General features: G+C 39.6%; 1 protein-coding gene across 1 annotated transcript; it reads left to right on the plus strand.

Moving 5' to 3' along the window:
* Window positions 1–747: 747 nt before the first annotated feature.
* On the plus strand, window positions 748–18,149 carry LOC146662756 (uncharacterized). The gene is made up of 4 exons (XM_085419352.1): window positions 748–1,063; window positions 3,294–3,399; window positions 11,379–12,479; window positions 16,658–18,149. Exons 2-4 carry the CDS (start codon window positions 3,382–3,384, stop codon window positions 17,216–17,218), a joined length of 1,680 nt encoding a protein of 559 aa, XP_085275478.1. The 5' UTR covers window positions 748–1,063; window positions 3,294–3,381; the 3' UTR covers window positions 17,219–18,149.
* The last annotated feature ends 500 nt before the right edge of the window (window positions 18,150–18,649 follow it).

The raw sequence follows: 18,649 nt of genomic DNA on the forward strand, positions 1-18,649 counted from the left end.
AAGAGCATCATTGCTTAGTTTACAGTGTAGTCACTCAGAAGCGAGAGCAGATATTCTAGCAGAGATTCAGCAAACACTTTTCACAGAAAACACTTACAGTTGTGTTTCTATGGATTCCAGCCAATTATGGAATAAAGGGGAATGAAATGGCAGACAGAGCGGCAAAGGAAGCAACAAAACACGGGACAGTTGACCTGGCTGTTAGGTTTGGTCAAGCTGAAATAAAGAGTATCATATGGCAAGAAACGAGGAGTAGATGGCAACAGCAGTGGGAGGAGGAAAAGAGAAGATGGTGTTTGTATACAATACAAAGGGGGTATAGGAGAAACGAGGACCACTGGAAGGAGCAAGAGAGAGGAGGCGGTCATATCGAGATTGAGATTTGGTCATACTGGGTTGAATGCAACACTATTCTTGATTGGGAAACATAATACGGGGAAATGTGCCTTCTGTGGAGAAAAGGAAACTATAGAGCATGTGATATTGCACTGTCAGAAATATCAGGTGGAGAGGAGCGATTGAACCAAAATCTCATTACTACGAAAATAAAACTGGATCTGGTTGACGTATTGCAAAAGGAATCTGGAAGTGAAAGTTACCAGGCTTTATTTCAGTTTTTTTTTTAAGCGGGAAGAATGTTTGAACGGATTTGTGTTTTTTTTTTTGGGGGGGGGGGGGGGGGGGGGGGGCGTCATTCCAGTCCACACTCCATGCTAGTGGTGGCGGTAATGCGCCAACCGCCAATAACATTTAAGAAGAAGAAGAAGAAGGGGGCGGAGCAAAGTGTTTGTGCAGGACAGGAGTCGAGCAGAGAGAGCTGCTTTTTCATGAAACGGGAGAAAAGTAGTGAACTTAGAGGAGAGAAACAAACTAAAGTATCGATCATAAACCACTACCAACGTTTGGATCGATATCTGCATCGATCTGCCCACCCTTGTCTCCTGGATCGTAGCTGAGATCAGCGTGAGCCACGTGGGTCTCTGCTCCCTGATCTGTTTCCTGTGTTTGGAAAGAGTTGCAGCTTCATCGCGGAGTTTCTCTCGGTTTGTGGGCTCATCTAAAGGTAAGCACCGAGCTAACTTTACTGTGAGTTCAGTTCATGTTGAGTTTAGCTCCTGAATGAGGTCTTCTGCTGCTCTCCTCGGTGTCTGTTCACAGTTTATTGTGAACACGTTGAGAGAAGAGTGAGAGAGTGTTTGGAGAAAAACACCAACTAACCATTAGCTCAGCATGCTGGGAGAAGTTGGAGCAGAAAAGTCTTTTCATTGTCCCTGCAGCTGTTTTTCTGCCTGCACCAAACCTCTACAGCCTCGTTTCTATTTAAGTGATAACAGGAAATCAGAGCGACCTACAAAGTCTCATTTTAATGAGTGTGGCTGCTGTAAAGTGATGCACAGGAAGATGTTAACAAAAACTAATGAAACAGATGAAAGTAAACAGTGTTCATAATTGAAAGCACAGAGAATAAAAATATATTGTGGTGGTTAATGTGCAGCTCTCTCTCTCTCTCTCTCTCTATCTATATATATCTATATATATCTATATATCTATATCTATCTATATATATATATATATATATATATATATATATATATATATATATATATATATATATATATATTAGGGGTGCAACGATACACAAAATTCACGGTTCGGTTCGATACTTTGGTGTCACGGTTCGATATTTTTTCGATACAAAAAACTGTTCATGCATTTTTAATTTGTCATTTATTAAAATTATAAATATATATTTTAACTCAAAAGTACAGTTTTTAAATTTAACCCTAACCCTTGTGTGTGTTTTTTATTTTGACAGTGAATGCACACCTGCGGACCACTTATGTGCAGCCCTGGTTATTTAGCTCGTCATATTGCAGCCACAGAAATTCTTTTGTCCATGAAACCATAAAGCTGCACTTTCTTTTTGCCTCATAGTCTGATTTGTCATAATTTCTCCGTTTTGTGGTAAGCTTTTCTTTGGCTGTCACTTCTTCACCCTGACCTGTCTTATTTGGCTCAGCAGAACTGAAATGCTTTTACACATGCACTCACATAAGCTCAGCGATTCTCTGCGCGATCAACCTCTCACATGTTTAAGCTGCGGGAGATTTCACTTGTCATGTTTGCATAGTAAGCTAACGATTAATAAGACGATGTCAGAGGAATTGGTGCACAAATTATCATCACTCACAGATCAGTGCTGTCGCTCTCTATACACAGTTCGCACGATTGCAAAGTGAAAGCAAAAAAACAAGCGCAAATTCAAACGCGACTTCAATATGTCACATATTGACAGTGGCTCACCGATGCCAATGACATAATTACCCAGCTACATTTCTGAAAGAATGCAAAAGCATTGACATATATTTTTCCTACAATAGCCCGACAGGCAGGGAAGAGATAGATTTTGGTAGCCCGACTGAAAAAATCGCTAGCCCCGGGACGTTGGGCTAGCGATATTGCGAGCCCTGTATCTGATTGAGGAATCACTCATCTTTGGAAAAGAGAGTTTATTACAGAGAAATGGCTCTTTCCAAAATAAAAGCTATACTATCCGCTTCTTCTGGGCTATATTCTCAGCAGCATAAGGAGAATCATGTGCTAACAGCTGTCTAAATGACTCGGCTAAAGTTAGTAGCATGCTTGCTTTTTTTTGTCTGCTTCCACTTGTCTTTGCACTAGGATGATGTCGGCGTAAATGTGCAGTCATATTCGTTGTGTTCCCACTAGTGCTTTCAGGTTAATCTCGTTGAAATGACGTTAACGCCACAACACGGCAAATCTCCGTTAACGAGCTACCGCCGATCGCCCCGTGCATGGGGCTAGACGGCCAACACGTTAACGAGCTAACTGCGCTAACACACTAGTTCACACCAATGTAATTGAGCATTGCATGGCACATCCAACATACTGTTTTACTTTAGTCCATGACTCACTTACCTTCAGGGTCATACGTCACATGAAAACCAAAATAATTCCAAACGCCAAATCTGAATGAGGGTGGGGGAGGTGCCCTGCGCTCTTCCTTCTGACTATGCTGTCTGTGTTGAGCGCTCAGTGGATCTGCGCTGGACAGTGCAGCCTAGGCGGAGTAGTCGAACACAGATTCACTGAGCGCTCAACACAGACAGCATCGTCAGAAGGAAAATTGATAAAATAAATTACAAATGTTGTATTGTTTGATACATATGCGTACCGAACCGAAAGCACTGTATCGAACGGTTCAATATCGATACGAATATCGTTGCACCCCTAATAGGGATAAAATACATATCTATACTTTTGTGTCCCAGCTGAGTAACAGGAGGAGAAGAGTCTGGTGGAGGAGCAGAGGAACAGTTTCGGCCATTTGGACTCAGCTCAGCCACTACAGAGGAAACAATGACTTCAACACAAAAGGTGAGAAAAATATCTCAGTTACACTGTTATTGAAACTGTGTGCACAGCTGGATGTTAACAGCATGTTCAGCCCCTATTCTATGTGTTTAGAGATGCACATAAGATTCTGGGTAGAGAGAAGCAAGTACCTGCCCTGGTTCCCAAACCAAATGGCCAAAACCAGTTATGAGCAAAAAAAAGGTGATTTTTATTTAATGTCAGGAAGCATAGCTCCAGGGTGAACCCAGGCCAAAATAATACACAAAACCAACTAAGTCCCGCCAGAGGAAACTTAACTAAATCCTAAGGGGAAAAAACAAACTAACAAACAGATGACAATAGCTACTCCTCGCTTCCAAGCTCAGAAACAGGAGAAAAGCAGTTCAAAAGAAAAGGTTGCATACCCCTTCAGCTTCAGCCTATAGACGCATAAGCACTGAACATATACACATGATTGGTGGCTCTAACGGAGCATGCTTACATACCACTACTTTTCATTAGTGGAAGGACCTGCAGAGATTCTTATCACACTGTAAAGAAATACAACACAGCAGCTAACACAGACTACCTATGGCCATAACACCCCCCCCCCCCCCCCCCGTCCCCCATTCCCAAGATCAAAACATCTCCTCTGTAGATTTTTTGACAGTTAGGAATAAAAGAAACTTTGAGACAGTGCATCCGCTAGTACATTCTCTGTACCCTTTTAATGCCGAATTTCCAGATTGAAATTGAGATAGACCATCTCACATGTCTTTGGTTCGAATTCTGCATTCACATTAGGAACACCAGGGGATTGTGGTCGGTATAAACAATCACAGGCGAGGGGCTGGAACCAACATACACCTCAAAATGCTGCAATGCGAACAGCAAGGAAAGGGCTTCTTTTTTCAATCGTGCTATACCTTTGCTGATGAACATTGAATTTCTTTGAGAAATAGCCGATTGGGTGATCCACAACTTGTTGATCTTCCTGTAAGAATATGGTACTTGCTCTGTTGGCATCTACCTCTAATTTGAAAGGACGTGCAAAATCAGGGGCAGCCAGCACTGGCAAACTGCAAGGAGAGTTTTGACAGCCTGGAATGCACTCTGACATGCAGAGGACCACACAAACGGTTTTAACACACTAGTGAGGCTAGTGAGGGGTGCAAATACTTCTGCGAAGTTTTGGCAGAAACCTTAGTAATAACCCACCATGCCGAGAAAACGACGGAGCTCAGGCCGGGTACGGGTTGGGGGCAGGAAAATTCAGTATGGCTTGGATTTTTGCCAAAATAGGGCGCACTTGTGCCCGACCCACCTGTTTCCCTAGATACGTCACAGTGGCTATGCCAAACTTACACTTGGAAACATTGAGGGTGAGGTGTGCCCCTTCCAAGCGACGAAAAACATCAGTGAGCATTTCCGTATGCTCTAACCAAGTGTCTGAGTAGACAATAATATCTAGATACATCTAGATACACTTCACAATCGCTCAGATTTAGTTTTTTCATCCTGGGTTCCTCCATACATGGAGAATCTACAGTCACAAACAAAAACACCGAAGTTACAAGAGAATACAAAGATCATATTTTTTATTTTTTTTTTAACTTTTATTTAACTTTTTTCTCCAACAAATACAAGACTGGTTCACGTCCAAAATAATAATACTGCACAGCACTAGAGTATTACGACATTATGTCCTTAATTATTGTCCATTAGGGTCCAGTTTACAAGTTACTCCCAGTGCTTCCAGTGGTTTCTTCCATTTGTCCAGAATACTTCGGGAGCTCTCATCAATATAATGTCCCAACCTGATCAGAGTCATAACATCACTGATGAGCGACTTCCATAGAGAAATGGAGGGAGGCTCAGTCCCCACCCATCTCAACATAATACTTTTCCTGGCCAACATTAACAGTGACTGAATTACATGCTCATGTTGTACCAGTGAAACAGGGATATATCCCAATAAGCACATTAATGGGTGTTCTGTTACCTGCTGACCAATGGCTGTACTAATATTGGGACAGACCTCTTTCCAAAAATGACTGAATAATAACACATTCCCACAAGCAATGGAATCTAGTGCCCACTCTGACCTTACACTTGAGACAATTTGGAGATGTTCCCATATTGTACTTACTATAAATATATGGAGAAATATATACGTTGTGCAGGATTTTGTACTGCAGTTCTTTAAATCGGTTACAAACAGAGATTTTAGATGGAAGGAGCAGGATTTTGTCCCATGCCTGTATATCTATTTCACACTTAAGTAATGTCCCCCAAGATTTTCTCAACCATGCCAGTTTATCCACAATTAGGGCATAAATCTCTGAATAAAACTTTGATACAAAATGTTTACGCTCCCTATTATCTAGAAAGAATTTCTCCAACCGAAAATGATTTAGCATTTTTTAACACATAATTTCTCAATTGCAAATACTTATAAAACTCAGTCTTTGACATAGAATACTGGGACTTCAAGGATTCAAATGATTTAAACCCACCATGTTTAAAGAGGACATAAAACCTCTTTACACCTACTTTATGCCATCCCACAAACCTCAACCCTATGTTTTGCGGTAGAAGGTCTGGATTATTTATAAACGTTGACAAAATATTAAACGGAAGACTTCTGTTAAAAAATTTTCTCAGTTTTCCCCACGTCCACATAGCATTATATATTAGTGGGTTATACTTTATTACGTGAGGTAAATCATTTAAACGTTTCCCTAAAATGTTAACAGGTGAGGATGGTTTACGTAATGCTTCCTCAATTTTTATCCATGGCAGATCAGAATGTTCATGTATCCAGGCAGAAAGAAACCTTGCTTGTATTGAGAGAACATAATTTTCTATGTTTGACACTCCCCATCTGTCCAGATCTTTCGGTAACTGTAGTGTCTCCAATTTAATTTTGGGTTTTCTTCCTGCCCAAATGAAATCCACCATAGCCTTGTTAATTACTTTAATATCTTCTGATTTCAAAATTACAAACACCATGCCTATATAATATCGTATTTTCAGTAGGATTACCATCTTAATGAGATTTATTCTTCCCAAAAATGATATTGGAAGTGACCTCCATCTTGTCAGCATCTCTCGAAGATCTTGAACCATTCCATTAATGTTTTCTCTATATAAGTGACCAACATTTGGTGTAACTTTAACTCCCAAATATACAAAACCTGATGGTGCCCAATGAAAAGGTTTAACATATAAAGGTTCAGTGTCCTTCCACTACACAGAGTCATTATAACAGATTTATCAAAATTTACCTTGTATCCAGATATAAGACCAAAGTCCTTGATACACCTAGTAAGAACAGGTAGAGCGTTAGCAGGGTCAGTCAGTGCCAGAAGAATATCGTCTGCATAGAGCAGGATTTTATGTTGTCTATCCCCAAATTTAACTCCAGGAACACTTGGATTTTGTCTAATGGCCATGGCCAAAGGCTCGATGGCCAAAGCAAATAATAGTGGTGACAATGGACTACCTTGTGCTGTACCTCTGCTCAATGTAATTGGGGAGGATAGCAAGCTGTTAGTTAACTCTGATGCTATTGGTGATTTGTATATAATTTTGATCCACCCCAAAAAGTTTTTTCCAAACCCAAATCTTCTCATTATTTCAAACAGATATTCTCATTCAATTCTATCAAATGCCTTTTCGGCATCCATAGAAACAACAACCCCGGAGATCTGATAAAATTTTTAAAAAATGAATAATATTAAATAGACGTCGAGTATTATTGTAAGAATTCCACCCCTTAATAAAGCCTGTCTGGTCAGCATGCACAGTAGAGGACATTACTTTTTCTAGCCTAAAAGCCAGTATCTTTGAAAGTATCTTATTATCAACACCAAGAACGCTAATAGGCCTGTAAGATGAGCATAACTCTGGGTTTTTATCTTTTTTAGCTATCAATGTTATATTAGCCTGGTACATAGATTCTGGGAGTTTCGATTTTTCAAATGCTTTATTAAAAACCCTTAATAATAAACTATTTAACTTCACTTTCATTACCTTAAAAATTCTACTGGAAGGCCATCTGCCCCCGGACATTTCCCTGACTGGAGTGCAGATATTGCTTTGTCCACCTCCATCAATGTGATGGGTGACTCCAGCAGGCTAACCTGAGCTGAGGGAATACTAAGTCGTTTAGAAAAAAGCCTGAGTTAAGCCTTGTTATATCCATCTCAGACTGATATAAGTTTGTATAGAATTCTCTAAATCACTCATTAATCTGACAGTTTCCTACGGTTTTCACATCCACAATAGCTGTGATAAAATAACTTGATGAAGTATTCCTTGCAAGACAAGCCAAAAAGCGGTTAGGCTTATTAGCTGATCCAATAAGTTGTCGTCTGGCAAGAAGGACATCTATTTCAGCCTTTCGCATTAACAAATTATGCAGAGATGTCCTGGCAATATTAAGCTCACTTTAGGTTTCAGCTGATTTTGTTACATAATATTGTTTCTCCAGCTTTTTTATATTATTCTCGATCTCTAACTACCTTGTTAATCGTTGCTTTCTTTTATGACTTGTGTATGAAATAATCATCCCTCTCATATAAGCCTTATAGCTATCCCATAAAGTTCTCGTGTCTATCTCCCCTTTATCATTTATTTCTAAAAATAATGTTGTTTGCTCTGTTATGAAGTGTATAAATTTCTCATCCAAAAGAGACAGTGCACTCATCTTCCAAGACATGGAGCGCTCAATATGTCTCATGGGTTGAATGGTTAGGACTACAGGAGCATGGTCAGAGAGACCTATATGACCAATATTTACCTGCTAAACTAACTGACTGATACACTTGGACATAAAAATATAATCTATACAAGATGCTGACAAGTGAGGGTTAGAGTAGAAAGTGTATTCTTTAGATAATGGGTTATAGTGTCGCCAGACATCTACAGGGAGTGCAGAATTATTAGGCAAGTTGTATTTTTGAGGAATAATTTTATTATTGAACAACAACCATGTTCTCAATGAACCCAAAAAACTCATTAATATCAAAGCTGAATGTTTTTGGAAGTAGTTTTTAGTTTGTTTTTAGTTTTAGCTATTTTAGGGGGATATCTGTGTGTGCAGGTGACTATTACTGTGCATAATTATAAGGCAACTTAACAAAAAACAAATATATACCCATTTCAATTATTTATTTTCACCAGTGAAACCAATATAACATCTCCACATTCACAAATATACATTTCTGACATTCAAAAACAAAACAAAAACAAATCAGCGACCAATATAGCCACCTTTCTTTGCAAGGACACTCAAAAGCCTGCCATCCATGGATTCTGTCAGTGTTTTGATCTGTTCACCATCAACATTGCGTGCAGCCGCAACCACAGCCTCCCAGACACTGTTCAGAGAGGTGTACTGTTTTCCCTCCTTGTAAATCTCACATTTGATGATGGACCACAGGTTCTCAATGGGGTTCAGATCAGGTGAACAAGGAGGCCATGTCATTAGTTTTTCATCTTTTATACCCTTTCTTGCCAGCCACGCTGTGGAGTACTTGGACGCGTGTGATGGAGCATTGTCCTGCATGAAAATCATGTTTTTCTTGAAGGATGCAGACTTCTTCCTGTACCACTGCTTGAAGAAGGTGTCTTCCAGAAACTGGCAGTAGGACTGGGAGTTGAGCTTGACTCCATCCTCAACCCGAAAAGGCCCCACAAGCTCATCTTTGATGATACCAGCCCAAACCAGTACTCCACCTCCACCTTGCTGGCGTCTGAGTCGGACTGGAGCTCTCTGCCCTTTACCAATCCAGCCACGGGCCCATCCATCTGGCCCATCAAGACTCACTCTCATTTCATCAGTCCATAAAACCTTAGAAAAACCAGTCTTGAGATATTTCTTGGCCCAGTCTTGACGTTTCAGCTTGTGTGTCTTGTTCAGTGGTGGTCGTCTTTCAGCCTTTCTTACCTTGGCCATGTCTCTGAGTATTGCACACCTTGTGCTTTTGGGCACTCCAGTGATGTTGCAGCTCTGAAATATGGCCAAACTGGTGGCAAGTGGCATCTTGGCAGCTGCACGCTTGACTTTTCTCAGTTCATGGGCAGTTACTTTGCGCCTTGGTTTTTCCACACGCTTCTTGCGACCCTGTTGACTATTTTGAATGAAACGCTTGATTGTTCGATGATCACGCTTCAGAAGCTTTGCAATTTTGAGACTGCTGCATCCCTCTGCAAGATATCTCACTATTTTTGACTTTTCTGAGCCTGTCAAGTCCTTCTTTTGACCCATTTTGCCAAAGGAAAGGACGTTGCCTAATAATTATGCACACCTGATATAGGGTGTTGATGTCATTAGACCACACCCCTTCTCATTACAGAGATGCACATCACCTAATATGCTTAATTGGTAGTAGGCTTTAGAGCCTATACAGCTTGGAGTAAGACAACATGCATGAAGAGGATGATGTGGACAAAATACTCATTTGCCTAATAATTCTGCACTCCCTGTATAAGGTCAAGCTCATTTATAATTTGCCAAAGGGTTTTGGAATTTTTTGACGAAGTAGATTGTGGGGGAGATTTATCCATTTTGGGGCATAGAACACAGTTAAAGTCACTCGCTAATATTATGTTAGCACAGTCCATGTCCATTAATTGACTGAATAATATTCTGCAAAACTCATCATCCTGTGGATTTGGTGCATATATATTACCTAGGAGAACAGTTTTCCCATGCAACATCCCTTTGACCAATATATACCTTCCATCATTGTCCTTGTGAGTGGCTGTAACACTGAAAGGAAGGTTTTTGTGTATAAGAGTAATAACTCCCCTTTTATTTGTGGAGTAGGATGAGAAAAACATTTGACCAACCCATTCTCTACAGTATTTTCTATGTTCATCATCTGTCAGATGGGTTTCTTGCAAAAAAGCAATGTGAATCAAATCTTTCTTCAGAGAATTTAAAATTGACTTTCTTTTCATCACATTGTTGGACCCTTTAACATTCCAAGTAGTTATCTTAACTGACATACAAGAAAAGCAATATATATTTTGTGCTGTTTACATGTTTAAACAAATCTACATTTGACCAGTCTGAACCTATTAACCAAAATAGTTGAGCCTGGAAACCTCAACCCTCCCCAACACAAATAACAAAAAGTAAAGCAAAATAAATTACACATCTAGGTGTACCCTGCTCTAAAGTACAGCTGTAGGGGGATACAGACGCGTAACATACCTGCACTGGAGTGTATGTCAAAAATCAAAGTATACTCTATACCTTAGCTTGTTAACAGTACTGTACTACCCTCCGCACCTTCTTTTAGCCCGACAATCCTCGCGTTCTGCCGCCGGCTCTGATTCTCAAAGTTTTCCAGACGCTCCATGGCCTTCTTAAGCTGGGTCTCGAGAGCGGCAATACGTGGCTCACTTGTAGCTGTAACATCTTCCAAGTCCGAGACCCGCTGCTCCACTGTTCCCATTCTTTCTATCCGACTGTCGAATTTCTCAGTGAGCTCGTTTATTGGCTTTATGACTTCGGATATCTTACTATCCAATACTTTCGATATGTTAGAAGTCACCTTGTCCACAGTCACATCATCCCGCAATGTACTTAGTGCATCCTCAGCGTCGCACCTGGTCTCATTTTCAGAGCAATTGACTCCTCGTTTGCCCATTTCTCTCTTTTTGCTTGATCCAGGGTGTGCAAAAAACTTGTCTAAAGACATTATATAAATTTCGAGGCAGTTTGTTGGCAAAATGAGCTAAAATACCAATATTTTACAGCTGTCCAGTGCAGAGCTCACAAACTCACGTCTGCTCAGCTCGACGCATCACATTTTTTCAATAATGTCATTTTAATTACAACTGTCATTGTAACACATCATTGTAGTGTGATACTATCACCAGAAGGTGGTGGTAAAACACCAACAACATGTTTGTTGACCTCTTTGATCCCACTAATGGAGACAGTTTCAGTTTGTTTCACGACTGCATTTCACTCACTGCCTCTGTTTGTATCTCTGTCACTGCAGGACCAACATGGAGCAAGAAGTCAGCGCTCTCAGGAGGCCGACAAACCTCACAGAAAAAAGGGAAAGAAAAAATACAGCTGTGATGAGTGTGAGAAGTATTTTACTAGGAAGTCAGAACTGAAACGTCATCAACTCATCCACAGTGCAGTTAAAGCATACAGCTGTGAGGAATGTGGTAAAGATTTTCCTTGCAGTAGTGACTTAAAACGTCATCAAGTTACCCACTCTGGAATTAAAGCGTACAGCTGTGAGTTGTGTGGAAAGTCTTTTACCCAGGCTGGAAGCTTAAAAACACACAAACTCATCCACAGTGGAGTTAAACCGTACACTTGTAATCAGTGTGGTAAAGCTTTTGCTTGCAGTAGCAACTTACGACGTCATGAAGTTACCCACTCTGGAATTAAGGCGTACAGCTGCGACATTTGTGGAAAGTCTTTTAACAATCCTGCAAATTTAAAAAGACACAAAGTTGTCCACAATGGAGTTAAAGCGTACAGCTGTGACTTGTGTGGAAAGTCTTTTACCCGGGTTGAAAGCTTAAAAACACACCAACTCATCCATAGTGGAGTTAAAGCGTACAGCTGTGATCAGTGTGGTAAAGCTTTTGCTCGCAGTAGCTACTTACGATGTCATCAAGTCACCCACTCTGGAATTAAGGCATACAGCTGTGACATTTGTGGAAAGTCTTTTAACCATCCTGCAAACTTAATAGCACACCAACTTGTCCACAGTGGAGTTAAAGCGTACAGCTGTAATCAGTGTGGTAAAGGTTTTGCTCGCAGTAGCAACTTACGACGTCATGAAGTTACCCACTCTGGAATTAAGGCGTACAGCTGCGACATTTGTGGAAAAACCTTCCGCTGGCTAGTCAGCAGAAATATCCACCAACGCCTTCACACTGGCAATGATGTTTGGTTCTGTGATCAGTGTGACAAACTGTTTGTGACATACAAAGGCCTACAGGAGCACATGTTTACCCACACTGAGGAGAGACCTTACAAATGTGACCTGTGTGAAAAGGCTTTTAAAACTCCACGTTCCCTGAAATCACACCAAAAGATTCACAGCAGAAAGAAACTCTACAAGTGCAGTTACTGTGAGGTATGTATTTATATTTTTACAGTTGCAGTTATTTTGAAGTATTATGTGAATTAAGTTTAATTTCAAAGTAGGACTGGGCCATATCACACCATTCACAGTAATACCGGTGTAATGTTGGGCAACAATAAAAAAAATGAAATATTGCGATAGAATAGCGGTAAAACGCACATGCGCAGTGCCTTTGTTTTCATACATGGTGGAAAAAGCATGGCAGCGATGCAGAATGAGAAGGGTGAAAGTGGATCATTGAATGAAACAGATGAACCAGAATTGGTTTGTAAAAATGCTGCAACTTCAGTGGTGTGGAACTGGTTTAGCTTTCGTCCGTCAGATACTGCACTATTAGCACTATTTTTGGTAGCGCATGCTAGCCGGCTGTCGCTATTACCGTGTTTTTTGGAAAATACAGCACACTTAAAATCAATCCTTTGATTTTTCTGAGAATCGACAGTGCCCCTTATAATCCTGTGTGACTTATGTATGAATTCTGGTTGTGTTTACTGACCTCGAAACAATTTTTCTGTGGTACACAGCGCTCGAAAATCTGTCAAACATTTTAGTACGACTTTGCTAAACTACGGATCCGCAATGTTTGATGGATTTTCGGAGCATTATGGCTATCGTAGGCGGAGCCTCGTGGAGTGATACGTACTGTGCTTCAACATAATATTACCGTATTGTGTGTGTATAACCTCTTTTTAAGTTTTGTGGATATTATACATGTTTATTAGGGGTGCAACAATACTCATATCGATATTGAACCATTCGATACAGTGCTTTCGGTTCGGTACGCATATGTATTGAACAATACAAATTTTTTTATTTATTTTATCAACTTTTCTTCTGACGATGCTGTCTGTTTTGAGAGCTCAGTGAATCTGCATTCAACTACTCCGCCTAGGCTGCACTGTCGAGTGCAGATCCACTGAGCGCAGCGCAAGCTAGCAAGACAGACGCTAAGCTCGTTGCAACATGGCAAATTGAACCTCATTCAGATCTGGCCTTTGGAACTATTTTCATGTGACGTATGACCCTGAAGGTAAGCGCATCATGGACAAAAGTAAAACAGTATGTCGGATGTGCCACGCAATGCTCAATTACATGGGTGGGAGCTAGTGCGTTAGCGCAGTTAGCTCGTTAAGGTGTTGACACCGTCCAGCCCCACGCACGGGGCGATCCGCAGTAGCTCGTTAACGGAGATTTGCCGTGTTGTGGCGTTAACGTCATTTCAGATTTACGCTGACAGCACTAGTGGGAACACAACGAATATGACTGCACGTTTATGCCGACATCATCCTAGTGCAAAGACAAGTGGAAGAAGACAAAAACAACAAGCACGCATGCTACAAACTTTACCCGAGTCATTTAGACAGCCGTTAGCACAGGATTCTCCTTATGGGGACCTGATATGTTTAATATGCTGCTGAGAATATAGCCCAGAAGAAGCGTATAGTATAGCTTTTATTTTGGAAAGAGCCATTTCTCTGTAATAAACTCTCTTTTCCAAAGATGAGTGATTTCTCAATCAGATATATTTATTTTTTTATCCCTTTGTTGTTTCAGCAACATTAAATTTAAAAGCTGTACTTTTGAGTTAAAATATATATTTATAAGTTTAATAAATGACAAATTAAAAAAGCATGAACATTTTTTTTGTATCGAAAAAATATCGAACTGTGACACCAAAGTATCGAACCGAACCGTGAATTTTGTGTATCGTTGCACCCCTAATGTTTATGTTGCAGATATGTCGGCCAATTCCCACTTGAAATGCCATTTGGTTAAACTTTCAGCAAGGAATTTGCATTTGCACTGTTACATTTTTACAACTTTAATGCACATAAAAAAGCAGCTGCTTGTTTACATTGATGTTTGGGGGGTTTTTTTTGCACTAATAAAGTTGTGGAATTGTAAAGTATTTTACGGTGGCTGGGAAGTGCAAATCACATTTACAACATAAATAACAAAATAGCATTTCCGAAAACACTTTTACATAAAAAAAACCACTAAAAAAATTGACAACAAAATAAGAAAACACTTTAACAAGTCCGCAACAAATTAACAAGTGGCTCTTGACGGAAAGGGATTGTCTGAAATACCGGAAGTGACTCAACGATAGGGCTTTGGAGTTGACGGGGTCTAGATTTATGCCTGTAGTGCACTACCATGTAAATAATTTGCATTTACTGAGTATGTACTGAGTACCACTGTTCAAAAGTTGAATAAAGAAATGAACTAATTTTTGCCGTTTTTTAAAAATTAAAATCACTTTATAGAACATCACATCAGTTAGTGTTGAATCCATGTCCTTTAGAGTTTAAAAATGACAGTGTTTACATGATATCACCCACTATTAACACTACTTAATTTACTGTATCTTTTGAAAAATACCGCTATTTATACAGCACAAGACTTAAGAATATTTAAGAAGAGCAAGTTTCATTTTTCCCTGGTTTTATTATCACACTGTTCATCAAACGCAGCAAACCTTCACCATCTTATCCAGAAGGGTCACCTCTTCACCCTCACATGGAAGAAGTAATCTGATTGGCATGGTGGTATGTTTGAAGCAGGTCCATTGTGTAGCGCTGGAACCCAGTCACGATGTTTCATCCATTTCATAGGCTGGTTTGCTGCAATAATGCCAAATAATTAGCAACTCTATAAATAGAACATAGTTCTGCAAAATCACTCATTAGGATGTTTGTTCTAATTTGCTATGAGCTCAGAGCACATCAAAAATAAAACTAATAGGCTATAAAGAGTGAAGATATTTAGAACTTACTGGAATGAAAATGTCCGGAGCACCAACAGATATTTGGAGATGGAAGAGAACTGGATATCAGCTCGTCTCACAGCTGCTATCCAAAATAGACGCCTTCTTTTGGTAACATCCGATACACAAGCTGCCTCGTGTTGCTTCCAGGTTGGGAAAGAATGAAAAGATAAACCATGTCATCAATCGTCTAGAAACTAACTCCTCACAGCGCTTTGTTACATTTATTACCCTGACGGTGCTCGCTGCACTGCATAGATGAATGGAAGATGTTTTGCCCATTTTCTGGCGTTAGCTTTAGCCTCTCCACTCCTGTATGTGCAGTTTAGCTGCTGCTGCTTCTTCTTCTGCTAATTTAAAGGCGCTTACCGCCACCTGCTGGGCTGGAGTGTGGAGAATGACTGTTTTAACCCTCTCAGGCTCAAATTAAACTTTTTGTTGCTAATGCACAACCAAGTCCTGCAGTGGTACTTCTGAGTAAAAAAAAAAAAAAACTCATAAAATATGTATGTGGGGTAATCAGGTTGTTAGTTTTTAACTGTTGCAAATCGGCAACGCCTGCCTTGAGAGGGTTAAGGCCTGGATATTTTAAGAAAATCACCGCTAAAAATCTGGACATCATTATCTCACCCCTACTCTTGTAAAATCTCTTCAAACATTAATTAAACACTACTTCTCTGAAAAGCCCTCGTTTAGCTGACTACAAATCACTTTTTCTGTACTACAAATGTGAAGTAAGCCTAATTGTTGAGTCACTTCCGGTATTTCAGACAATCCCTTTCCGTCAAGAACCACTTGTTAATTTGTTGCGGACTTGTTAAAGTGTTTTCTGAAATGTTATTTTGTTGTAATGGTTTTTTTTTTTAAATGTAAAAGTATTTTCGGAAATGTTATTTTGTTGTTGGTGTTGTAAATGTGATTTGCACCTCCCAGCCACATATCGTCAGTTATATCATCATCGCAAATTTTCAAATGTATGTTGTGATAAATATTTTTGGTTATATCGCCCTACTCTATTTCAAAGCTACATGAGACATGAAAACTTAATGTAAATAAGTCTGACACAAATCTCCTGAAATTTTCCCAATGTTGCAAAAAAGTAAAGTTTTAAAAGCTTCCCCCCTTTCTATCTAACATTTACACTCCAATAGATGCATCGGAGAGCAGCTTGGGATTAGTATCTTGTGGCATGCAGAGTAGAGCATCCAGAGGTTTAACCACCAATCTTCCCATTAAGTTAATTACCTACAAATGGAGAGTCATTTTTGCCCAGTAAGCTGAGTGTTATAATGTTAATGTAAAATGTAAATACTGGCAGAGCTGCTCTTTATTTCAGGCGACGTTCAGGATAAAAATGTTGAAAGAATTCCCTGACTTACACTGTCTTTGTGTCTTTGTTTAGAAACAGAGCGACACAGATGGATCCAGTTCTCAACCCTGTCGTCGCTGTGGTGGTGGGAAAGCGTTTCGTTGTGACCTTTGTGGAAAAACTTTCAGTAATCAAGTGAACCTAAATCGACACCAACGTAGACACACTGGAGAGAAAATGAACTACTGCAAAGAATGTGGAAGAGGCTTCCCCACACCAAGTATATTAAAAACGCACGAACTCTGTCATCAAAGGATTAAAAAGCATGTCTGTGACCAGTGTGGGTCATGCTTCACCACTGCAAGTCAGCTTAATGTACATAAAAGAGTCCACACAGGAGAGAAACCATATAAGTGCAGACACTGTGACAAATGCTTCTCACATTCAAGTCGTTGTAATGATCATGAAGATACACACATTGAAGGGAACTTCATCTGTGACCAGTGTGACAAGAGCTTCAAGAATCTCAGTTCATACTCTGAACACAAACGATCCCACGCTGTGAAAAAACTGTTTCACTGTTACCAATGTGCAAAAACATTCACTTCATTATCTGCTCTGTGCAAACATCAGCGTCATCATGAGACTGGCTGAAATCATTCTCATCATTAAAAATTGGTTCATGATGAATCTGAAGAGACAGACAGTGTTGTTGCAGTTTCAAAAGTTTGTTGTGAAAGCTACTGTAACTTCTGCTGAAATCCCTGCTCTGTAATACATCAACTCTTTCATGTTTTCTTTAATGTTTCTTTGAATTTTAATGCTAAAAATGTTATTCTAATTACATTATAATCTTTTCTCCTCTTGGAAACAGTAGTATTTAATAGTAAAAATAGTAGTAGTAATAATCATAGCATAGTAGAAGTAGCATATGAAAGAAATGTCTGACTGATCTATTAATTGGTTTTGTATCACAGGTCTTCAAGCTGACCCACTGTAAAATCTAATTAGTTCACAGAACTATGTAAAACTCGTTGCCTCAAAAAAATTGAGTAACATTTTACTCAAGATGATTAAGCTAGGGCAACTTACCCATTTTGAGTACACTGTACAGCCTCTTTAGTTCCCAGAATTTAAAAAAAAAAAAACTATGTAAACTCGTTGCCTCAAAAAAAACTAAGTAAAGCTTACTTAAGATGACTGTTAAGTCAACTTATTCATTGCAAGTCTGCAGTATTAGGAATAACTTGATATTTCTGTTGAACATTTCAAGTTCAACTAAATGAAAAAAAAAAACTATTTGTGGTAACCTGAATTTGATTAAAAATAATTAACAACACTTTTTGTAATGACGTTAAAATCAGCCCAACTTTTATTTTCAAACACAACAAAGTATAACAGCCAACATACTGGACACTGTTCTGCTGAACAACAAACAATTATATTGCCATCACTGTTATAATCTTACAATGAAACAAAGTCTCAGATGTAATTATTCTGAAAATAAGTTTAGGCCTACCACAAGTTTGTTTTGTACTTACATTACTTATATAGCCGAAATAAAATATTTGTTGTTCTGTCACAAGTGCCGTCTCTGATTAAAACAACACATTTGTTTTTCATTCCAACACAGGAGCTGGAATGTTGTAATACTTTAAGGATGGCTTGTTTCCAGTCCAGGCATTACTGCCTGAATGACTGTCATGGATCGAGGTGATCCAAATGTAGGTGCAGAAGAAAGTCTTTAACTTCCCTTAAGTACAGTGGCAGTGGATGTGGGTTGGAGATGCAATGAGCTTGAACCTGCAGGCGACCATCTTCACTGACCACACCATCTGTGACGGAGGACTCATCTCTCCTGGTGTCCTGCAAGCAAACAATCATATTTTTTGCAACATGAACTTAATTGCTTTCTTAATTTGGTATAGAACAGACTCCAATTTAGACAATCTCAGGCCCCCTCCCCACCGGAGAGGTGACATTCAATGTCCCACTTGTCAGTCTGGATAGCCGTGACCACCACCCAACATACAATAATGTCATGAAAGCATCATTTTAAAAATGGCTATGCAAACATGGCCAATA

The sequence above is a fragment of the Rhamphochromis longiceps genome, linkage group LG9 (genome assembly GCF_057381845.1).
Source record: "Rhamphochromis longiceps isolate RC_006_pf linkage group LG9, R_longiceps_female_GT1.1, whole genome shotgun sequence".
Taxonomy (NCBI): Eukaryota; Metazoa; Chordata; class Actinopteri; order Cichliformes; family Cichlidae; genus Rhamphochromis; species Rhamphochromis longiceps.

Excerpts from the sequence above, each read along its gene's own strand:
- LOC146662756 (XM_085419352.1), top strand. Across the intron at positions 12,480-16,657 it reads ACAAGTGCAGTTACTGTGAG|AAACAGAGCGACACAGATGG; the intron begins GTATGTATTTAT and ends GTCTTTGTTTAG.